This window comes from Mustela erminea, chromosome 19, assembly GCF_009829155.1.
Source record: "Mustela erminea isolate mMusErm1 chromosome 19, mMusErm1.Pri, whole genome shotgun sequence".
Lineage (NCBI taxonomy): Eukaryota > Metazoa > Chordata > Mammalia > Carnivora > Mustelidae > Mustela > Mustela erminea.
In genome coordinates, this window is record NC_045632.1 from 53,952,370 (window position 1) to 53,976,827 (window position 24,458).

General features: G+C 45.1%; 1 protein-coding gene and 1 long non-coding RNA gene across 21 annotated transcripts in view; one reads left to right on the top strand and one right to left on the bottom strand.

Annotated features, from left to right (window-relative positions):
• Nucleotides 1-24,458, top strand: part of LOC116579456 — a 127,215-nt gene that overhangs the window by 80,535 nt on the left and 22,222 nt on the right. For 15 of the 20 annotated variants that reach the window (XR_004281266.1, XR_004281265.1, XR_004281261.1 and 12 more), the window contains 7 exons: nt 3,034-3,083; nt 4,384-4,537; nt 11,277-11,423; nt 12,243-12,401; nt 14,958-17,755; nt 20,482-20,929; nt 21,847-21,989. This is a non-coding gene — a long non-coding RNA (uncharacterized LOC116579456). Of the gene's footprint in view, nt 1-3,033; nt 3,084-4,046; nt 4,278-4,383; nt 4,538-11,276; nt 11,424-12,242; nt 12,402-14,957; nt 18,024-20,481; nt 20,930-21,846; nt 21,990-24,458 lie in introns of those variants that run through there. The other 5 variants (XR_004281271.1, XR_004281270.1, XR_004281279.1 and 2 more) reach the window with 4 other exon arrangements.
• The window catches only part of PKD1L2 (polycystin 1 like 2), a 91,273-nt gene that overhangs the window by 57,085 nt on the left and 9,730 nt on the right, over nt 1-24,458 (bottom strand). Inside the window, 7 exon segments of the mRNA XM_032324872.1 lie at nt 2,071-2,278; nt 4,260-4,377; nt 6,085-6,134; nt 8,859-8,936; nt 11,402-11,806; nt 13,587-13,816; nt 22,475-22,622. Coding sequence (XP_032180763.1) covers nt 2,071-2,278; nt 4,260-4,377; nt 6,085-6,134; nt 8,859-8,936; nt 11,402-11,806; nt 13,587-13,816; nt 22,475-22,622 — 1,237 coding nt within the window.

Sequence of the window (24,458 nt, forward strand, 5' to 3'; positions counted from 1 at the left end):
CCCATGCCCCAACCAAAACCAGGACATAGCGTTGGTCATGGAGATGGAATGATTTGTGCCTGACTGAATTCCCACTTCATTCCTGATGAAAGACAATGGTATGGAAAGTGCATGAAACCTAGGGTCCTCAGATCCTGTCCCTGTCTCGTAAGAATGGTTACCTTGCATGAGTCACTTTAACTCTCTGAGCCTCAGTTTCCTCACCTGCAAAGTGGCAGGGGGCGTGGGAGGGATACGAGCAGACAATATTTCCGTGATTCCTTCTAGTTCTAACAATAATAAAGGAATGCTGTGGTTTTATTGCATGCATGCCACAGGTTATAAATGATTTGCATCATTGTTTGCTTATCCAGGGCTTACCACGCCCCTAGGAGCAATGTATTAGAATCCCCTATCACAGACAAGCAAAGCAAGCTCAGGGAGCCAATGTGATTTGTCCCAGGTCACATAACTCCTTAGTGGGGAAAGGGAACATGCACCAACACGTCTATATTCACACACTGGGCCTTCTCTCTAGGATCCCACTCCCTCCCTAGTGCCAATAAAAGGTCACTCTGGCGCCTGCCGTGTGTCCAGTCCATGTGCAGGACCTTTCAGCTTTAACTTCTTTGCAACTCTCAATCTCCCTACTTCTGTCTTCACATCCATCCTAGCACAGGTGTACCAGACATTCTCCTACAAATCTTTGTGGCTCTGGGCACTAGGAGACTAATCTCCATGGACTCTAATCTCCATGGACTGTGTCACCTGAGTTTCCGTGCCTCTGGCTTCTGGTTGGGTCTAGCAGTGGGAGGCACTGGCTGGGGATCAGATGGTGAAGGTGGGGGAGGTGGGTATTTATTTACCAATGGCCCTGCGCCTTAACAGGTGGGCAGTTAAGGGTTAGAGGCTGTTCCTCTAACCAAGACCCCAGCTCCCGGTGGTCCTAGCAATGCCATCCCCCCTCCTTTCCTATGCAGTCCTGAGAAGGAAAGTGGCTTCCTCCTATTATAGTCCTGCACTGCCAACCCTAGTTTGTTCCCTTATCCCTGCCTGCATCTGTACATAGACCCTTTGTCCAACTCTCATCAACTCCCAGTTTGAGGGAGACAGCTACTTCTTTTTCTTTTTTAAACGTATAATGTATTATTTGCTTCAGGAGCACAGGTCTGTGAATCATCAGTCTTACACAGTTCACAGCACTCACCATAGCACATACGCTCCCCAATGTCCATCATCTAGCCACCCTGTCCCTTCCCCCACGCCCCATTGACCCTCACTTTGTCTCCTGAGATTAAGAGTCTCTTATGGTTTATCTCTCTCCATGGTCCCAACTTGTTTCATTTTTTTCTCCCTCCCTTCCCCCTCTGACCCCCTGCCCTGTTTCTCAAATTCCTCATATCAGGGAGATCATATGATAATTGAGACATCTACTTCTTGCTCGGACCCACTTGATAGACCAGGCTACCTTGAGCTCTCACCTTGACTCCTGCAAGAACTCAAGTGATCTCCCGGAGCCCTCTCTTGCCCTCCTCCAACCCACTCTCCACCCTGTTACCACAGAATTTTGAAGTAAGGCACGATCCCCTCCCCGGCCTACTTGCAACTCTTGGGTGACTTTTCCAGAACTCTACAAAATGATGTCTGTGATATAACCCACAAGGTTCCACCAGAGCCAGGCCCTGCCTTTTCTCCCAGTTTCTTTTTGCCCCTCTTTCTCCCTCCATACTTGAGCCACACCTGTCTCTTTCACTTCCAGCTATTCTGTGCTCCTTACTTTTGCCATCCAGTTTCCTCTCCTGCCCCCTTTTCTTGCCATGATAGCTCCTCTTCCTTCACATCTCTGCTAAGGGAAACCTTCCCTGGTCCCAAGTCCAGGATGCTGTCATTGGGATACACTACCTCCCTGCATTCGTTGGGGCCAATAATTGCTGACCACCAGGAAGCACTCCATGTGAGAACTGTGACCAGGTCTATTGGGCCACTCCTATAAGACTTGGTCCCTATGTCTATGCCAGCCTGAGCTGGGTCTTCAGTAAATGGTGGCTGAAGGGATGGCAATGCCACAGGAGTTTGCTCTCTTGCCCCCACCTGACTCGAGGCCCGAGTTCCGGGGGGGCAGACACATAGAGGCACTGCTCCTCCCGGTTCTGCAGCTCCCCGCCTCTCCAGGTGGCCAGGCGCAGGGTGACGGTGGAGTTGGGCGGTGGCAGGCAGGACGGAGGAAGCACCAGCTCCCTTTGGTCTGTGCGGAGCAGCTGCCTCTCAACACAGTAGCTCCACTGGGCCCAGCAGCGTCCTGAGGGGAAGGGGGAAAATGCTGTTACCAATCCAAGGACCCTTCCGGTTTGGCATTTTGGGGAAGAAAAGAGACATAGATAAGAAAAGGAGCTTCAAAGAGAGAATTTGAGGAGCACTCCCACTTGCAGGGTGTGGCGACAGTGCTGCAGAAGGATGCTCCTGGGGAAATGAGTGGTGCTTCCCCCTGACTCTGAGCACACCTGCAGGGGATGTCAGCTTCTTTTACTCCATGTGGCACCGGCCACTGGCTGAAGAATGAGCGGCCAGGCATACAGCAGGAGAGAGGCCAGGAGGATAGACAGCTCTGCCTGGGTGAGCACCGAGGCAGTTTCTTGTCCCTGGTGTAATTTCACTCCACCTGGAAGGCTGACCTCAGCTGTATGTCCCTGTGGGTACACTGGGGACCTGGGGCCTGTATCCCATCTGAGAGGCCGCATGTCCCCTCTGGCTTTATGATACCATCTCAGTAAGTCCTGTATCCTTTGCCCTTCATCTCTGTTGATGGATGTTTATCCATCAATCACCTCACTTCCCCTGTCCCCCTTGTTATTGGATTTAGGGCCAACCCAGGTAATCCACGATGACCTCATCTGCAGAGTCTTAACTTAATTACATCTGCAGAGACTCATTGCAGAGGTCATTTTTCTGGGGATGAGGACATGAACGTATCCTTTTGGATTCAGTGTTTAACTCCTTGTAGGTACCAAATGCACAGAGTGGAGGTGATTGTCTTCCCATCTTTGTGTTGCACAGAGTTCTGGCATGTCCTTCCAGAGCCTATCCCTGCCTGCGTCAGAATATAGGTATGTGTGTTTGTGTGTGTGTCATTGTTCCACACACAGCATTCTCTATGCCCTTCTGGACTTGGCCTTTCTTAATGCATCTTAGTAAGCATCCCGTAGCCATACAGCTGCCTTATTTTTGTTAACAGCTATGTAGTCTTCCCTGTCTGGATGTACCCATTTTATTGAAGCATTCCCCGCTTGATGAATATTCAGGGTGCTTGCAATCATCTGCTATTTCCACCAGTGCTATTCATGAGACATGATCTAGGGTCAGGCCATCAGCTCAACCACCCAAACTCTATAAGTGCATCCTCTATGAATCTTGATAATGAGAATTAATATTCAAAAGGGTATACTGAGCACTTACCAGTGGATATCGAAAGGCTTCAAGTTTTCCATGACTTTTGACCCAGCTATCCCATTTCTTAAAATTTATTATTTTCTAAAAATTTATTTATGAAAGTAACCAGAGAATCAAATAAAGATAGAACTATAGGGATGTTCATTACAATGTTGTTTATAAGGGCAGATAATTCAAAACAACCTAAATGTCCAAAAAATAGGGTACCAGTAAATAAATGATCATATACTAACTAGACAGTCTATTATACACTTATTGTGAAATCAAGATGGAGAAGATATCATGACATTAAAATATACAGGATATATTGTTCAAAGAAAAAACAGTTAACAAAAATAATATGTACAGTAGGGATGGCATTAATTTTCAAAAGAATGACTGCCCACCTAGGCGATATCCCTATAGAGAGGAGGACAACCATTTCTAAGTAATGGGCACTGGTGCTACTCTCTTGATTTGTCTGAAAATGCCTCCTCACTTCTAGACTCTTCCTGGCAATGTATCAAGGGCAAGGAAGTGAAAGGAGGGCAGTTGTTGTTTTTATTTTATTACTGACTTTTGTGATGAAAATAAAGCAGATTGACTTTTAGGATTAATTACTGTTCTCACATATTTTACAGATAGTGCATCTCCTTGTTGCCTGCCTTCAAGGCTACATCTGCCTTGGTTTCCCACTGCTTCCCCCCACCCTGCCATTTCCATGGAATTCTTAATCTGACTTGCAAGGGGCAGGAAAAGTGATACCGGTGTGAAGGTTAAAAAATGGCAAAGCTGACCTCTGTCCATTACTTTGTGGCGAGATAGGATAGTTCCAGAACTCTGCAGACACCTACCACATGACCACTGGAAACGTAAATCCTTGTCACTGTCTGGCCAGCCCAGAGTCACAGTCGTGAAAGGATCCACATACTGACCAGGTTCCATGTATACCTGCACGTTCCCTTTCTCTCTCTGCAGAAAAAGCAGCTGGCTGGTGAGATGCCCATCCACAGTTGGCACGCCACCTCCCACCCCACAGCAATCTGTGCCAAGGGTACCCACAGTATAGGGTGTGGAATGGAAACAGACCCTGTGGGACCCACCTGGCTCACCTCCAGGGATGAATCACAGGGTAAGTAACTTTAGTCTGAATGTGGGCTCAGTGTTAAGGGTCCACCATGCATCCACCTTTAACAGAGCCTGCTCTGGACCAGGCCCCATGCTTGACGCCCAGAGATACAGAAATAGAGACCTGGGCCTTGCCCTTAAGTTTGGGAGGGAAGACAGACAAGGAAACAGACAAAATACAGAGTGCTAACTGCTGCGGAGAGAGGGCGTCCAGAGGATTATGAGAATGTGTAAGAGGGAGGCAGTAGGTTGAAAACATCTGCTTCTATGAAGATTTGATATCATTTGATTCCTGGGATGCTGTGGATTAAATGAGGGGAGGTTGTGACATGCTTTCTACTGTATCTGGTGCAGAGGAAGGCACAGAGCTATGACCTCTACAAAGTGGATAGCTGGTGTCAGGGCAAGTTTCTCCAGAGGACAGGATCACAGAGCTGTTGTGAAGGAGGAGGAGTAAATGAGCCTGTGGGTTCTAGGAGGAGAAATCAAGAGGCATAAGATATTCTCCTTGAGTAAGTTCTAGTAGGACCTATTAAACGGCCACCCTGAGAGGACAGCCTGTATAGCAGGAAGCCTCATGGCAGAACTCAACCCCTAGTGGTCTCCCATGGCCTAAGAATAAAACCCAAGTCCCTGTCTTGGTACCTAAGACTTCATGGGATCTGGCCTCTGTCCATTTCTCTGTAATCTCCTACATGCTCCTCCTACCCAGCCCCCTTGGCCTCAGGCCAAATTCCAGCCCCAGGGCCTTCATATCTGTGCACCCTGAAAGCTCTTATTCTGCTTTCCAGCATGACTGACTGTCTTATCTTCAAGTTCCAACTTGAATGTCTCCTTCCGACAGGACTGATCACATTTGCTGGGCCACCCTGTGTTGGTTGCTGTCACTGCACCCCATTGCTTCTAGTTAGACACTTATCACAACTCCTAACGAGATGCTAATTTATTCAGTAGTTTCACCTACTAGTCTCCAAGAAGGCAGGGGACCATGGCTGTTTATTCACTTTTGTAGCTATAGTCCCTAACACCAGGCCTTGGATAATGCAGATGTACAGTTTTTGTTATAGACATGCACAGACAATGTCAATAGCAAGGAGTTGAGGACTTAGTCTTGCTGTAAAAGCTAAGGAACCCAGGTGTGTTTTCTAAGCATCAACAGCTATAAATTTTCCTCTGAGCCCTGCTTCAGCTTCATCCCACAAATTTGGATAGGTTGTACTATCATCACTCAAAAAATGTTAAAATTTTCCTTGTGAATTTTTCCTTTGACCTCTTGATGTTTTTCAAATATGCTCTTGAATATCCAAGATGTCTAAAAGGTATGTACCTATCCCAGATATCTTATTACTGATTTGTAATGTGATACTGTAGTGGTTGGAGAATATGCTTGGTTTGATTCCATTCCTTCTGGATCTCTTTTCAAATGGAAGAAACTATGCTTTCTAGTTTTCTGGATATTAGCACCAGTAAGCCCAAAACCAAAACCAAAGCAGAGTGCTTAGACATCTTTTTGTGGTGAGGTGTTAAGTGTCTAAAAAAACAAATACTCACATTCTTTTCCTTGGCATTTATTCCAGATGGTTCTTGCAGACTGGAAGGAGCTACAAACACAGTGGGAACAGGCATCAGACTTTGGTAGTGTTGATAAGATTGCCAAAGAGCAGAGGCAGAGGTATGCTCAGAAATTTAGCATACTTTTAGGCCATAGAAATGGGTAAAAACTCAAACCATCTTGTCCACCATTGGACTAAAGACACCTCTTTGGTTGTTAGGAAAGAGGCAGGCAGGCACTTGCCAATGCAGATAACACAAGATTTGGAGACAGGCCTGTGGCTGTATGTTGTTAATGTTTAACTACCAGTTAAGGGAGGGAGTGGGGAGCTCTGATTTGTAGTGTTCGCTGCTTTCTTTGGTGTCTGTACTGCCACTAAGGCAGATTTCAAGCTGCCAAGCTGACCGCTGTGATTGTAGAGCAAGAGGTGGACAGAACCAGCTCTCACAAGCTGCTGGCAGCCAGCCTCAGCACACCATGGTACATTTCTGGGTTCTTCTATTGGCCTCTTACTGGCTGTGTGAACCTCGGAGTGTTAGTTATTCTGAGTCTTAGGTTTCTCACCCCTTACAGAAAGGCAATTCCCATTTCTCAAGGGCTGAATGCTTTTAAGTGCTTTGTCCATCTGTATATATCTGTAAAGAGTATTATTATATCAAGTCTAAATGGAAAATGTACATGCAGTTGGTATACTCTGAAAATACTAAACCATGAATATGTTAAAGTGTAGTGATTAAGATAGGAATGCGTTTTATCTGCACTGGCAGATTCATGTGCGTCTCTAGACCGCAGTGACCTGGTTATTTTAAGATCTGAGTACCATTGATCTGTAAAAAATTCTCTCCCAGTGAATTCCCATTCAGAGAACTCCAACTTTGAAGGTCTGTAAAAATTATACAAAGCAAAGCTAAGATGCTAGACACAGAAGCTGTTCTTAATCTTTTTTATATATAAGATTTCATTCATCTATTTAATTGGCAGAGAGAGAGAGATCACAAGTAGGCAGAGAGGCAGGCAGAGAGAGAGGGGGAAGCAGGCTCCCCACGGAGCAGAGAGCCAGATGTGGGGCTCGATCCCAGGACCCTGAGATCATGACCCAAGCCGAAGGCAGAGGCTTAACCCACTGAGCCACCCAGGTGCCCCACCATTCTTAACCTTAAGAAGGAAGATGGTCCAGTAACCCTGAGTGAAGAAATCAGGAAAAGTAGTTGCTACCTCTGATCCTGCCATGAATTAGCTGAGTGACTTCTGGAAAGTCATTTAAACTCTCTCAGCCTCAGATTCCATATGTGGAAAACGAGGGCCATGGACAGTAGCAAGGACAGATGTCGTTTTCCCCCATCCAGGCTTTCGGGTCCCCCTTCTCTTGGTAAGAGCACTTACAGGTGACATTTTCCCTGAGGAACCCTCCTTCCCCCACTCTCAGTCCTTGGTTTGGGTGAAGCTGACCCTTCATCATATTCTGGGTGAACATGTGATTCTGGTCTGCCCAATACCACTTTCCCCTGGCCTCAGCACTGGGTCCTGGAGGGCACATGAACCAAGCTTGGACCCGGAGAGGCAACCTCAGGACTTCTGGAAATATCCACAAAGAGGCACTCCTCCTCTAGGGTTAAAGATTGAAGCCTGGGGCCATCCTGCTACTGCTTGGGAGAGGGGAATCACAATGAAGCCTGAGTAGAAATGAAGAGATGGGAAGAGACAGATTTCTGATGAACTGATGATTGAGTGACTGGATCCAGCTGTGACTAAACCCTGGCCTTTTCTGAGTTGATAAAACTTCCCTCTGACCTTGAGCTAGTTTGACCTGTTTTTCTCTCCATTGCTGCTCAAAGAGCCCTGGCAAACACATTTGAGATGAAACTTTCAGCTCTGTGGACTGCCACTGTTGGTTGCCTATCCAGCAGCCAGTTCCCCACTCTTCCCGGTTGCCAGAATCTACTTTTCCCACAAAGCTGGAGGTGCGAGATACCTGCTTCCCAGCATTCCTAACAACTGGGGTGCATGACCCTGAGTGATGGTATCTGACAGGAAGATTGCTAGGGATGAGCGGGGGAAATGCTCCCTCCCCACCCCAGTAGCAAGAGCTACAGAAAGGGAAAAAAGCTTGAGCAGCTGCTGAGTAATGCTGGGCTGACATGTGATGTCTGGAACTGCAGCAGCCATGGTGATGAGATGCAAGCCTAAGAACAAAGCAGAAGCTCTCAGGATGGCAGAACTGGACAACAGGGGCGCCTGGATGGCTCAGTCTGTTAAGTGTCTGCCTTCAGCTCAGGTCATGATCCCAGAACCCTGGGATCAAGCCCTGAGTCCAGCTCCCCACTCTGCCTGCTCCCCCTTCCCTGCTTATGCTCTCTCTCTCTGTCAAATAAATACATAAAATTTTTAAAAAAAAAAAAAAAAAAAAAAGAACACGACAACAGAATGAGCCCGGGTCCTTGTGGTGACACTAAGCCACTGAACCAACCCTGGAATTACTTACCTCCTAAATTCTTAGTAGGTGGAACAATAAAACCTTGAGCAGAAAGCCTCCTTTGTTGGGCTTTTTGTTGCTTGGAGCCTAAAGCAACATAATGAATACAAACTCGGATGTTTCAGAATTCTTAACAATGGTTGAATGTTTTACTGCTTATTTCACTGCCCCTTAACATCTATAGAGCGAGGTAAGTATTTCAGAGCTTTGTTTTGAAGAGTTTCCTCACTGGATCCCAAGCAAGTGCAATGCCCAGACTCTGGTCATGAGTTCTGTACCCACTTCCCCGAAATTCCTTGCCTGTGACAGTGATGCTTCCAGACTTCCAAACTTAGGTTTGAGAAGGCATTCTCACCATCACAGTGACCAGAAAGGTACCTGCAGTGCAAAGGGTAGACAATTATGGGTGTTGTAATAAATTGTTTGACTTTCGCTAAGACAGCTCTCTTAGCATGTACTTCTCAGTTCCACTGATGGCAGAATTTGAATCTTTCATCATCTGAGCATTTAATGAACCCCTGTTGTATACCAGACATAGTGCAAAGCTCTGGGGACACAGAGATGAATGAAATGTGGTCTTTGTCTTCAAGGTCCTTATAGTCTAGTAGATATTTAGGAGACCAAGTGCCAAACCATGGCAGAAATTGGTATGGGGGCATTGTGGACACGGAGCAGGGGATCACTTCATGGATCATGGATCATGGTTCATGGAGGGGGTTAAAACTAAAGTTCAAAGGACAAAAATAGTGTCCATCCTTTGAGGAGAGATTCCAGCAGAAGGAAAGACATGACAGAACTTTTAAAAGATTGCGGGGTAGAAAACAGACAAGAATTTGTAAGACTTATTTGGGGTACATATGTATCCCACCCCTCTTCTGTCATGGGGAAGGGTGGTAGGTGCTACCTTCTCAAGTCTAGAGGGAAACTCATGAGAGGGGACGCTTGGAAAGATGAATGTGTGCTCTTTGAGGTTGAGGACCCCTATGAAAGTGTTCCTTACTCATGCCCTGGGAGGATGGTCTATGACAGGGGGTCATGACAGAGGGTCTATGACAGAGGGTGGAGTGAGAGGGAGAGAGGGAGGGAGGAAAAGTTCTGCCTTCCTGCCTTTGGAAAAAACTACAGTCACTACTGGTAGCTGGCCAAGGAAAAGGTGAGAATTTTCTGCAGACCAGATGTTTGTCTAGGGGAAAGGGAGTGCTGGAAAGGGCAGCAAGAATGAGAACAGAGGGGGCGCCTGGGTGACTCAGTGGTTTAAGCCTCTGCCTTTGGCTCAGGTCATGATCTCAGGGTCCTGGGATCAAGCCCCGCATTGGGCTCTCTGCTCAGCGGGGAGCCTGCTTCCCCCTCTCTCTCTGCCTGCCTCTCTGCCTACTTGTGATCTCACTCTGTCTATCAAATAAATAAATAAAAATCTTAAAAAAAAAAAAAAAAGAATGAGAACAGAGAATGACCTTCTTGGTGATCCAGAAGCAGCAGCAGCTGGCCAGCTGTGGCCAGCTGAGGGAGAGGCATCACCCCTGTCCCGGGAGCTGAGGGACACAGCAGAGGCCTCAGAAGCCCAGAGAAGCTCCCATAAGACAGCTGCAAACATCTGCTGGGCCCTGACAGCAAGACCAGCCAGGACTGAGCCAATGCCACTAGGTAGTGAGGATTTCTGTTCTACCTGGTTCCCTCTCCTTCTTCCTCACCCCCTTCATCCCTGGAGCCATCCAAATCTGTTTTTCTTGTGGGGAGAAGACTACTTGTCATCTAAGAGTAAGCCAAAACCTCATAGGGCCTGCAAAGATTTTATCTATTATCCCCTGCCAAACAACTTTTATAGAAGACAAAAATTAATTTGCATTTGAATTATAGCCTATATGTTGTATGTATTTTCCATTGTCATTTCATTCCATTCTGGATTCCCCCTGTTTCAAGCTGGACCTCTGATACCTGGCAGAGTTCCAGTGTTTTTCTTCTCAAATCTGTCATTTAACCTGCTATATCTTTTGCCAGCTCTGCTGCTGAACGCATGATAACCCCACACCTGCACAGTGTTCCCCTCTTTCTGACATACCTCTGAGACCCAGGGCTAGGGACCCTGGGGACAAGATTCTGGGTGGGCTGGAGGCTCTGTGACCCTCATCACATTCCTGCCTGCTGACCTCACCGCACTGCCCTGAAGGACTCTGTTCTCTCCAGATTAAATGCAAATGTCTGCTGTGGTCTCCGCCCCTGGTGGTGCCAGCCAGTCTGTCACCCTATCTCTGTTCCAGCCACATCGTGACACTTTCTCTCTCCTCCCTCCCTCTCCCACTCTTGTTTTTACCTCTTTCTCTCCCCCAAGGGCATGGACTAGTTTCCTGAACCACACACTCCTCTAGAAATGGTGGAAAAATTGGACCACTCCAGCCCTCCTTCAGTGGTTCTCAGTGGGGGAGATTTTGCTGTCCAGGGGACAGTTGGCAATGTTTGGAGGCATTTCTGTTTGTTGGGACTTAGGGGCCTGGAGCTGCTGGCATCTAGTGGATAGAAGCCAGGGATGCTGCTGAACATCCTACAATGGGCAGGACAGCCCATTGTATGAGACAGCCCATTGTATGTTGTATGACCATTGGGTCATACAACAAAGTATGACCCAGTCCCAAATGTCAGAAGGGCCAGAATTGAGAACTCCCGTGACTCTGAACTCTATGAAGGCAGATAATAAGTCTCTTCCTTATTTTTGTGACATAGGCTGGATGCTGTGAACCAGGTTTGTGACCAGGACACACTGAAACTGGCTGGCAGGATGCTGGACCCCCGAGTCTGGAAGGGAAGAGGAAGGAAGTTTGGAAAGGGGGTCTGCCAACCCCAAGTACCTTCAAGAGGAACTGCCACATGGTAAATCCCAAATGGCGCCTTGAGGCTTTCTTCTTGGTGGGTGAAGGTTGCATTGAGTCCTGCCACTTCAAAGGTCAGCCCCTCTGGGATACCATGAGCCACCGAGATGTTGACCAGTAGGTCTTGTCCAAGCTCCAAGTGGTCAGAACCCCAGGAGGCCTGTAACCCTGACAGAGGCTCCATGAAGTGGACTGTAATGTTTCTAGAGGGTGCAGAGGTGGTGGTGTTGCTGGTGGCTCGGATCTCCAGCTGGTGCATCCCGGGGCCAATCCTTTGCTGGGCCGCTCGGTCCAGGGTCAGATTGTAGGGCAGCAGGCCGCTCAGTGTGGTGAACTCAGCCAGGCTTGTGTTGCCTGACAGCACAGTGTAAGTCACCCCTGTTCCTGTGTGGGATAAGAAATATTTAAGAATGTTGGCAACAACCATGCTGGTGACTGTACCAAAGTAGGCAAGACTAGCTCTGAGATCAAGTTCTGGATATAGCTAGGGGCATGGTATAGCCATAAAGACATGTGGAAGTGTGAGTCCCAACCCCAAGTATTTACTGTGGTTATCTCTGAGTAATGGGTACATGAAGGATTTTTCTTTTTGGGTCCTCTCTGCTCATCTGTACATTCTAATTTATACTATGCATGTGTTACCCATAAACTTAAAGGTTTGTAATAAAGATTTGAGAACATTTTGTTGACAGGTTTGGCCTTGGAAGAAGGCTAAGAAGGAAGCATCTCCCAAGGCATGGCTGATTTTTATGCATGACAGTTAGCCTCCAGTCTTGTGCTAGGCAGGAGCAGCTGAAGCCATTTCCTTCCACCTCTGTAGCAGACTGCCTGGAACCCTGCTCCTCAGGAACACACAGCCTGTCCCCATTAAGATGGGGCTCCCTTACAGGCTGGCACTGGCTGTCTAGCGGAATATTGTGGTTGACTCTGAAAATCGGATTTAAACCACCGAATTATGATTCTCTCCAATAGAAACCAAGTAAGTATATTTTCTTGTTTGAGCAAGGACGACGCAGCTAACGCTGCAGAGAATAATGTTAGCCCTCTGACTCTCCCATTTACTGCCCCCTCTCCCCACACTCGGCGAAGAGCAGGCACTCAATTATATTTGTAGAATGAAAAATGAATGAAGGATTATTTTAGGTTTCCCAGGTGCACAGAGCACCATCTTCAGCCGACAAGGACACCAGAACAGAGAGGAGCCCCAACTACCACGTTTAAGGGCCTGCAATGGCTCCGTGAAGTCCCTGCTGGGTGAGGCTCTGGGAGCTGCGAGGTCGGACTGAGTCACGTCCTCACCTCTGCAGCTCCACGTCAACGCAGTTTACCTCAACAGGCTTCTGTCCAGGTCGCACATTGGACCTGTGCCTGCAGGAAAGATGCTGCCTTCGGTGATCATGGGTCTTAGCTGGTAGGGTCTCTATTGACAAAAGGGATAATATTCAAGAGTATTCAACAGGTGAAATTGCGTGGGTCCCTCCCGATAAAATAGGATGGATATTTTGATAAATCAGAATGGACACTGTGACCAATCGGAATAGATGCTGTGACCGATCAGAAGGGACACCTTACCTAATCAAAATGGACACAATGACCAATTAGAATGGCCTCTGTGACCAATCAGAAAAGAAACTGGCCAATCAGAGCAGACGCCAGCCATAAGAGGTGCTGTGGCTGGAGCAGTGCTAGTCACTGACTAGCAGCCCTGACTGGGGGCAGCATCACTGTGCCAAGCTGGGCAGTGCTGGCTGAACTGGGATGGCCTCAGGCCCAGCTGGTAGCTCTCCCAGTCCTAGTCAAGTTCCCCCAACAAGGACTGACTTGGAAATTCAGTTCTTCTTACGGGACTGTGGGCGTGCAAAAATGGCATTCAGAAGGCTGAGAGCTTCACTAGCTTACTGGGCTTAAGAGTTTGAGCCAATTTCTGAATGTTCCCTCTGTTTCTTCATCTGTAAAATAGAGATGATAGTAGTAACGTGTAACAGTACATGGAGATAAAACTAGTACATATAAAGCACTTAGACCAGTTACAGGCACATACTAGGTGCTAAGTAAATGAGCTAAAAAACTAACTCGATACCTGAGTGCCAAAGCCTGGGAGTTGGATGGATAGATTTGGGGAAAATCAAGGTTGCCTTGACCTTGACCATTTCTGTAGACTCACCTCCATCAAGCACCACCTGAATCCACAATGGGTCCCCGAAGACAGCGTGGCAAAGAGGGCTGGCTCCTGACTGGGACAGGCTGGAGCACCCAGTCACACTGAGCTGCCTTATCTTGTCTCGGATCGTCACATGCTTCTGAGCCATCACGTGCCACTCAGTGGTTGTGCATTCAGCAAACACAGTGAATTCCCCGGGGGCCGTGAACTGGTGGATGATGTTGCTGGATGAACTGCCGGCAATAGTCGGTGTTACCAGTGTTAGGAACACACACACACATACATTCACACATGTGTGCACCCATGCACTCACCCGCCTCACACTCCCCTGCTCTGCAAAGATAAATGAAGAAAAAGATGCTACTCAGCCAAGCTGTTGGTGTTCATGAAGATTACGTGGGAATGTCTGGAGCAGGTAGAAGTGAAAGAAAGAGCAATAACCAGCCAGGAAGTTGAATATTTGGTTACAAGTCCTTTTTCTGCTATTTATTTCTTCTGTGGCTCACATAAATCCCCTTTCTGGGTCTTCCTTGCTTCATCTGTAAAATACTATGCCCCAGTCTACCTTTCTGAGCCATATGTAAAAGGGGACCCTAGCCCAAATATATCAGAATTATGGGTATGTTTTGCTTCTCATTTTCCCAATGAAACTAATTAAAAATCTCTTAACAGGGCCTGTAAAGCCCCACATGACCTGCCTTCCTGACCTCATCCCCATCTCCTGCCACAGCCCCCTAGCTCAATGCCTCCTCCCACCTCTCTTCAGTTCCTGGAATATACCACCTCCTGTCTGCCTCAAGGCCTGCAAGTGTGCTGTTCTTTGCTGGGAAAGCTCTTGCCCATGTCTGCTCACACTCACGCTGTTCCTTCTGTTCTCAGCTTAAACATCGCCTCCTCAAGGAGACCTTCCTTTGGTTCCCTATGAAGGAAATGCTGCAGCTTCGTTGCTTCTCCTGGGTGACACTCATCCCTTGTGCGCTTGCTCAGTCACTCTCATTCTTTCTGCAAGGTTGTCCACACAGTGTCTGTCTAATTCTCAGTTATAAATCTGACACCAACACAGTGCCCAGAATAGAGTGGATGCTGAGAAATATTTGGCAAATGAGCATATTTGTGAAAAAGCATGGAAAACAGCAACCTGACTTTTGGTGCTGGCCACCACAGTGTAAGCCCACCACAGCCTATTTCTTCCATTGATTATTACCATGAAAACCCTGGGCAGATTTCAAAAAGAAACTTCCCGAAGATACTGAAAAGTAAACAAAAGCTGACAGGTGGGGAAGAAAGTAAAAACTTTAAGAATTATCCATAAAGATGGGATTTTCCTGTTTTGTGTATTTTTTAACCTCCTGTCTCTCTTGGCTTTGTCCATAGGGTAGCCTGAATCATGAAACTGCACAATGGATGAAGAAAACAAAAACCTCAAGAGAAAAACCCTCTGTTTAGCCAGAGAACCAGGGAAAGGGACCCAATGAGCTTGAAAGCACAGGGAAAATATCTGTTTTGTGTTCTCTTGTTTCTCTCTTGGCCCTGAACTAGGCTATCCTCCCTCAGAGCTGCATTGACTACTTAAGGGGATACAAACACAAAATCCCCAAGAGAAAACCCATCTTTCTAGCCAGAGGAGCAATGGAGAAAGACCTGTGGTAGCTGGAAACTGTGGGGGAAACCCTGAAAAGGAGAGATCCCCCACTTCTGTGAACAACCCAGCACAAACCATGACTTCACCCAGAAATTATGCAGGTGCAAAACAGCCCCAAAGACACACAGCCAAGGCTTTGTTGAAGTCAGACTACAACATAAACACCACCCGGAGTGCCACATGTGTGGGGCAGACCCAAACAGCTTTGGAAACTGAATGGACATGGGAACCACGGCTCACAGAAGGCAAGTCGTGAAGTGTGGTCTGAGTCTAACAAGGGGTCCTGCCAGCTAAAACAAAACAAACAACAAGCCGTTTTCCAGAGGATTTAAACAGGATCCAGAGTCTCAGAACCTATTGTCAAAATGTCCAGAATAAAATCCAAAATTGCCTGATATACAAAGAATGAGTAAAATTTGATCCAGTCTCAAGGGAAAACATAACAGATGTCAGCCTGTAGATGACTCAGGGGTGGAAATTATCAGACAGACTTGAAATCCACCATCATAACCAAGCTCCATGACATAAAAGTAAATCCTCTTTAAATGAATGGAAAGATAGACATTCTGAGCAGAGAAACAGAAACTTTTTTTTAAAAATGAAAATTTTAGAAAACCACAACACTTGAAATAAAATTTTACTAGATGCTTACAATAGCTGAATAGTGACAACAGAGGAAAGTTGGTGAACTTGAACATAGAGCAAGAGAAAGCATCCAAGTTGAAGAACAGATGTTAAATACATTTAAATATTAATAAAATATTGAATTGTTTAAAATGAGCAGAGCATCACCAATCCATGTGACAATATGAAAAGATAAAATATTTGTGTCATTGGCGTACCAAAGAGAAGAGAAAGATTGGTGTAGAAAAATATACTGAGGAAATAATGGTGAAAACCTCCTCAATTTGGGAAAACCCTACATTTAAAGATTCAGACCCCCCCAAAGGAAAAAAAGTTAAAGAAAACCTTCCCCACACATATAGTTATCAAACTGCCCAAAATTAAAGATTATTGAGATAAATCAAAAAATCAAACTGCTGGAAAAATGGCACATTACATGTAGACATGTGAATGAATGTAGATTTCCCCTCAGAAACCCATGGTGGTCAGAAGACTGTGGCAACATCTTTAAGTGTCGAAACAAAAGAACTTTCAACACTTAATTCTTTATCCAGCAGAAAAGTCCTCCAGGGAGTGAAGCAAAATAAGGGCATTCTCAGGAATAAAGAAATCCTCTAAGAGGATTTGTTGTCAGAAAATCTGCTATAAAAGAAATGGTTAAGGGAGTTTTTACAGCTGATGGGAAATATTAGAGGGGAACTTGGAATTTCAGGAATGAAGGGAGAGTACAAGTAATGGTTAATTACCTTGGTAAATGAATAGGCTACTTTTCTCCCTTAAGTTCTTTAAATGTGTATGACTGTTGAAAAGGGTTTTTGATGTATGTAAGTGTCCTACATAGGACAATTATAAAGGAGGGTGGGCAATGGGACCCATATGCCAGTAAGGCTTCAACATTTTACTGAAGTCAATACTAACTCCATTTGGACAATGAAAGATTAGATATATATATATATATAGTAGTCCCTGAAGCAATCACTAGAAAGTTAATAAAGAGAACCAAATAATAGATATGTTAAAATGGAATACTAAAAATATGCAATTACTCCAAAAGAAGACAAGAAAGGAGAGGAACAGAGGGAAAAATAAACAAGGGCAAAGAGAAAACAAGTAACAAAATATAGTAGACCTAAACCTAACTTTATCAATAATTACATATAAATAGTCTAAACACAGCAATTATTGTGCCAAATGGGATTTTAAAAAACCAAGACACAACCAAAGACTGTCTACAAGAAGCCCACTTTAAATACGATGATAAAGATATGTTAAAAGTACAAGTATAGAAGCTACACCAGCAAACACTAATGAAAAAATGATGGAGAATGCTTTATTAATATCAGACTATGTAGATTTCAGAACAAGAAAACACTGACTCTTCAGAGAAATATGAAGGATGGTTTTGAATAGCAAAATCTGGCCTGTTTTTCAGGGATCTGCCTGGAAGAAGCAACTCGTTCCATTTTCTGAACTCTGCTGCCAACTGAAATTGCCCAGGACTAAAAGGCAGAGAAACGGATTTTTCCTAATTTGTCTCCCAGTGAGCTCACCCAAGGGAAAAGACAACAAAGTGGTTTTAGAAACTGCTGCCAACAAAGAGAAGATATGCTCAGAGTACAAAGCAACAGAGGCAACAACTAAACATTTCTGTTACGACGCTATGAGCCAGCAATTCCACTCCTGTGTACAAACCCAACAGAAACATGTACATGTGTGCACCAGAAGACACGTGCTCAAATGTTCACAACTGCGCAATTTGTAATTGCCAAATGGGAAATCACCCAAAAGGACTGCCAACACTAGAATGGATAAGTAAAATGAAGACTGTCCATACAATGGAATGCTATATAAGAATGAGAAAAAAAAATAATGGTTACACAAAACAATATAGACAAATCTCAAAAAGGTATTGTTGAACAGATGTCAGACACAAAAAAGAATACACTTTATGATTCCATTTATAGAAGCTTCAAACGGGTCGCACTGATTGATAGTGGTAGGAATCAGTACTACTAGGGGCCTGAGGAGGATTCCTGGGAGGCAGGTCTTGTTTTGTTTCTTGATCTGAGTGCTAGTTACATGGGTGTGTTCACTGTGTAAAAATTAACTGAGCTGTGTCTTTGTGTGCATTTTTTTTGCATGTATCTATGCTTCAATAAAAAGTTTAAAAATTACTTTAAGATACTGCCACTCACTGATTTGTACATGCTGCTTAGTAGTTGACATTAATGGGATGTGGCTTTTAGAAAGAAAATGGAGAAGATAGCTCGTATTTTTTATCTTTGCTCATAACGTCCAATTGTTATGAATACCAAGGTCTGTGTCATTTTGTTCATGTCACTCACAAGTTGCTAGCCAGCTTCGTGGACAGATCAGGCAGTGTGGTGGAGTGGAGAGGGTCAGAAGCTGGAAGTGAGGTCTCCAGAGCTCCATTGGTCACCTGCATAACCTAATGTCTCAGTGCCCTTGTCCATATAAGAAGGCGAGAGCCATTCCCGGATGGGTCATTCTAGGGTTTACATGAGACCATGGCTGAGTAAGTACCTGGCATGTAATGGACTCAAATATTGTATTTTTTTTTTAATAATAGGATGACATTTATGCCACTTAGCCTCTTAGAAATAAAGGTAGTGTCTACTTCTATGTAATGTGAATATAATGGCCACAGTTGTTCATTTCTGAGAATCAACTCTGTGCCGGTTCTTTTCTTCTTTTTAGTCCCATTTAGTCCTTAAATTACCAAGTGATATTAGCAATATTTGCAATAATATTAATAATCACAGATCATGTACCTGAATGCCTAAAGATTCTTATATATCCTCTGTAGTGGATGCACGTCACCGAGAGCCTGTCCTCCGAGACCGAGGTCTGCATCCCCCCAGCACTTTGGCCTGTTAGTGCTGGAGGGCTCACAGCTGAATCCATCTCCAGGAATTCCCCTTAGCTAAAGGGAGCTGGCTCCCACAAAATGCCATCTTGCCTTCAATGGCTGCCCAGGGCCAGAATACAAATGTTCCACTCTCTTGCCTCAATCAAGTCAGGTCCTAGCTCTAGAGTTCTCTATGGGTTTTAGAGGGGCCTGTGTTGCTAGTGTATCCTAGTCCAACTTCTGCCCCTTCTCCATCCAGGTGCCCCCCAGGAAACCTGTGCCACAAATCAGTTTCCTGGTACCCAACCTACATATTCTCCAAAAACAATTTCTCTAAACTGGCTGGCAGCAAGGCTGTTCATCAGCAGACCCCTTTTGAGTTCTCCAGCATTGTCTTTCATTTTTCCCCACACACCTCTGAAATCCTGTTGTACTACGGGGCTCTAAGTTCCGTGAGGGGACCTCAACCCCTTCACATCCATGACCTCCCTTGCTGTACCTCCTCTGGTCCTGCCTGGTTCCCCCAAAAGACTTCAGTCCTTTGTGACCATCACTTCACCCTCCACATAATTCCTCTGAGCCTCCCAACATTCTGTGTACATCTAGGTCACTCTACGTTTCATGTTGTATTGAGAATTACCGATTTCCGGGAAGTCTCCCCTGCAGACTCAACTGTGCGCAGAGGCAGCTCTAAATAGACCCCAAAATGACGACAATCTCTGAATATGTCAGTAGGTGGCGCTAAGTTACCCAACACTGGACAAGGACAACTTTCACCTTCACAAATTGTTCCATAAGGTGCATAATAAATTTCAGAAACAAAGACAGTTTTCCACAACAAACAGTAAAGCAAAACAGCCTTAGGTTCAAATGAACACAAGACATGGGAAATGCATGGTGAAAAGGAGCTTCTAAAAGAGAAATTCTTAGACTTTTATTACACTGTTTCTATTTGAGATTGGATTCTCCCCAGTCAGTTCATGCTGTCTACAACAGAGCTCGTCTGATTTAGGTTTTAGCTTAACAAGGAGTTAAGCAGAAGCAGGGTTCTGTACAAACACATGAGAGAAAACCACAGTGATGGTCACACAAGTTATGTGACTTCTGTGTACTTAAACTTCATGCCATTCCTAAAATTCTAGCTGAGGCTGCTCATGCTAAAAAAGCATCAGAAATACATCTCCCAAATTTAACAAAAATTATAGAAGGTGGTGGCCAGGTAGTTTCAAAGTCCAACAAGTTTTTAAAATAAATGAAATTGGGTTATTTGAGAGGCGTGATGGCAGATGCTGTCACCATCTATTTCTTTCGGAAAGAAAATTTCAGTGACTTTGGCTTCAAGCTAATGCCGAGAGGGACTGCAAATGTAAAACACTGATTACTGTTTCTCTTCAATTATCAAAAAACCACAGAGAATCCAGAGAACAAGATAAAAACACCCTTCGCCTCACCATCCAGAGTTGACAAATACTAGCATTTTGTCCCATTTTCTCCAGTTTTTCGCTACTGTTTGCTCATTACTGGAATGTCCTTGTTTAACTAAAGGTCTTAGAGAGCTACTGACAGTCAATTTTGACTAATGCCAAAAGCAAGTTGTTTAAAATTTGGGGGCTGGAAGATTGTGTAGCTGAGCATTTGTTGTTTTACCAATGAAATGGTAGCAAGCAGGAAGAAACCTGCAGAACAAGGCCATGGGCATTTATGTCACTTAAACATTTTCTTCCCCAGAGTATCTTCACATGTAATTTCTCATTTCACTCCAGGAAACAATCAAGGCAGTCATCAATGTAAATGCAACAGGGAAGGAAATAGAAACCCAAGACCAGGGATTGTCTTGCTGGCATTAGAACCTTCTGGAGAAGGCATTTTATTTTGATGGCACAGAAGGATGCCTGAGACCACAGAGGACTGTTGAGTTTGAAACTGGCACTCAGTGGGACAGATTTGGGCCACGGATAGAGCTGGCCCCTCTTGGACCCGCCCCACCCAGGGCTTCCTGCAAGCAGAGCATGCACAGGGATGGATTCAGAACCTCTAGCTCCACAAGGTAGAGCTGCAGACGTTGTGGAGTTAGGGCCTTCAGGATTTCCCTGGGGATTCATGTTGAACTCAGGACCCCTGGAAGGAGCCGCCAAACCCAATGAGCATCTGAAAATTCTGGAACATTCTCAGGCACCCAGCAGAGCAGAAAAGAGCTTACCCCAGGCCCAGGTAAGACTTTGAAATGTTATGAACTCGATTCAGCCTCTTACCAGGCTGGGGAGGCTCTGCTCCCCTAGAGGATTCAGAGCACAGTCCCTTCAGGCCCTGGTGCCCCCATGCTGTGTAATCCATCTTGGGGGGGCTTCAGGGCCTCAGCTTTGATGCCCGACAGTCCTGTCTTGCACCACTATGCTGCCACTCACTAGCTGCATGGCTTGGGCAGTGCTGCTTTACCCCTCTGAGCCTTAGTGGCTTTGTCTGTAAAAACAAGTTAATGATTACCTAGCTCAGCGCTATCCAATAGAAAAACAGTGTGAGCTGTGTTACTGTGTAGGTGTGTATGTTCTGATAGCCACATTGAATAAGTAAGAATCGGTAAAATTAAGTTTAATAATTTATTTTCTTTAACCCAATATATCTAAAATACTTTCATTCCAACATGCAACCCACGTAAAAATTAGATATTTTACATTTTTATGGGAGTTTAGATGGAGGGAACTAAATCTCCAAAATCCTGCATGTATTAAACAGTTACAGTGTATCTTTTTTTTTTTTTAAAGATTTTATTTATTTATTTGTCAGAGAGAGAACGAGCACAGGCAGACAGAGTGGAAGGCAGAGTCAGAGGGAGAAGCAGGCTCCCTGCGGAGCAAGAAGCCCGATGTGGGACTCGATCCCAGGACGCTGGGATCATGACCTGAGCCGAAGGCAGCTGCTTAACCAACTGAGCCACTCAGGCGTCCCTACAGTGTATCTTAAGACCTGCCACATTTCAACTATTCAATAGTGCATGTGGCAGGTGGCTATTCCATTGGATAGGATTGCAGTGAGGGTGAAATGAGATTATATGTGAGATTATATGTGAAAGTTGCTTGGCTGGACTGTTTTTAATGTTGCTACTATTTTTTTATCATTCTTGCCAACAGAAAACATTCCCACACCCAGGTGAGCTTCTTCACCTCATTACCGACTCTTTGGATGGTCACTTGGGAGAGAATCTACCCAGAACCAAGCCAAAAGGACCCAGCTCTTCGTGACTGTGCATGTGGCCTCCATCATGAGAAAACCTGTGAGTGCCACTTCCTCCCCTTCTTGAATGTATGCCCCTTGGTGTTGTGGCTGTGCCATTCCCTCCATCAACAGGTGGAGTCTGTTTCTCCATCTGTTGAACCTGGGCTTGGCCATGGAACTTGCTTTGGCCAATGAGACATTAGAAAACGTGACACAAGTAGAGATTTGAAAGATGCTTGCATATGAGGCCTTGTTCTTACTTGCTGCTAGAAACCTTCAGACACCATGCCAGTGAGGCTAAGCTAGCCTGTTGTGTGATGAGAAACACACACCCATAACCAACATTGAGCTAATCACCAGACATGCAAGTGAGGAATTGTGAGGACATCCACCCCCAGGGTGAACTGGCTCAGATAAGCAAAGCCACTTAGCTTATCCAAAGAAGCCAGAGAAATAATACTGTAAGCTACTAAGTTTGGGATGTTTTGTTATACAGCAGAAACTGACTGATACAGCCCTACTTAAGTCTCAGATTCCTCTTACCTGAGTGGGTAGTAGGGATCGAAAGTGTGGCCATCTCCTGTACTGATTATACATGACAGGTTTCCAATGAAGGGAGAGAGAAGCCATGTCAGGGAGATGGTGACATTGTCAAAGATGAAACTCTCATTGGACACCATCAGCTGGAGGCCTGCAGATCAAAAAGGGAAATGCTGTGTGCCATCAGAAATAAAAATTGCATGCTTCTATTTAAAACCTACTCTCTCCTATCCACTTGTCCTTCATCATTAGGTGGGGCTTTCAAAGGTTTCTTAATTTTATTTTTACTTTTTAAAGTTCTTTTGAATTTTGTTTTGAATTCGTAGGTAATAGGTGACCAAGTTACAAAATTTGAAATGTGTAAAGGGTTCAGAATGAAAAGAAACCCTGCCTTCCATTCTTCAGCATATTCTCCCCACACACACAGAGGCAATCACTGTTGCCAGTATCCAGGGTCGCTTTCGGGATATCTACACATTCCCCCCAAGCACATCCATGCTTTCCTATTTATACAGATGGTGCATGATGTATATTCACTATTTGACACCCTCCATTTTTTTTTCACTTAGTATATCTTGGAGATTGTTTTGAATGAATTCAGTTAGAGCTGCCTTGTTCTTTGTAATGGCTGCACAATGTACCCTAATTTATTTAACCAGGATTCTATTGATTGTCTAAATGTATTTTATCATGTTTAAAAAGACAAAAGGCCAAGCACCTTTAGGAAAATTGACTGGGCTAAGGTGGCTAATGATTCATTGTAAGCCATTTAGTGCACATTAAATTTTATAAAACTGAGCTTTCAAAGTTAGCTTGGAGGATGGGGAGTGAGGTAGAGTTCGCCAGGGTTTCATACAGGCCTGGGCTAATTGTGCAGCATAATCTTTCAGTTTCCAAGCACTAACGAGGAAGGAAGAGATAGAAGGAGCTGAATGTAAACGAAAAGAACTTCCCTGAGCTGCTCAGAAAGTTGTTGCTGTCCTGATTCACAGCTGTCTGAGGAAACTTGGACTGTTGCTAGGCCCTCCTGGGCACTGTGGTGGGGGGCACGGGATAGGGGAATGCTGGATAAAGTCTCTCCTTTTACAAATCAGAAACACTGTGATCAGAACTCACTGGTTCACAAAGGGGCAGGATATATGAAATCAAAGTTGGGGCAGGAAATCTGCTCCAAGGTCTCTAGACCTAATATACCTACTAGCCAAAGCAACACATTGGTCCAATGACAGTCACACTGCAACTGGCAGACCTCCAAAGGGCACCCTTTGTCCATTAGCAAAACCACCAAATGGAAACCACTGCCAAACCCCATGGCCTCTTCTTCCCAGAAAATAGAATGAAGACATTCTGCTCTTACTCCACCTAAGCATGCCTAGCAAACTGATGTTGCTGGTGAAACCTGTCCTCTCCTCATCTCTTTGCGGTCCTCCCTCCTACACCCACGGACCCTGCTCTCTTGGATGGCCCTTGGGGACCCCAGCATTCCCTGAGTCACTTCTTCCCTTCAGAGCTCCCTGCACCATCACTTACGCTCTCTCCTTTCTGTTGGTGCTGTTGTGACTAATTCCCTGGACAATGGCGTAGGGGAAAGTGGTACTCATGTACGCTTTGAGTGGGAATGTAAATCAGTGCAGCCGTTTTGGAGTGTAATTTGCAATCTCGATTAACATTTAAAAAGCATATACCCTAGGACCCAGCATTTCCTCTACTAGGGATCTCGCCTCTAAAAATGACCAGGCACATGTCAAGATAAATGCACAAGAATGAGCGCTACAGAGTGACACTTAACAGCAAAAATCAGAAGCAACCTGAATGTCCATCAGCAGGGGACCGGTCCAATGAATTCTGACACAGTCCTACGATGGGATACTGCGCAGCCATTAAAAGAATAAGGTTGTGGCTGGGAAGGACATCCAGAATATATTATGAAGTAAAAAAAAAATGTTGAGCTATAAACTAATATATTTAACATGATTACATTTTATGT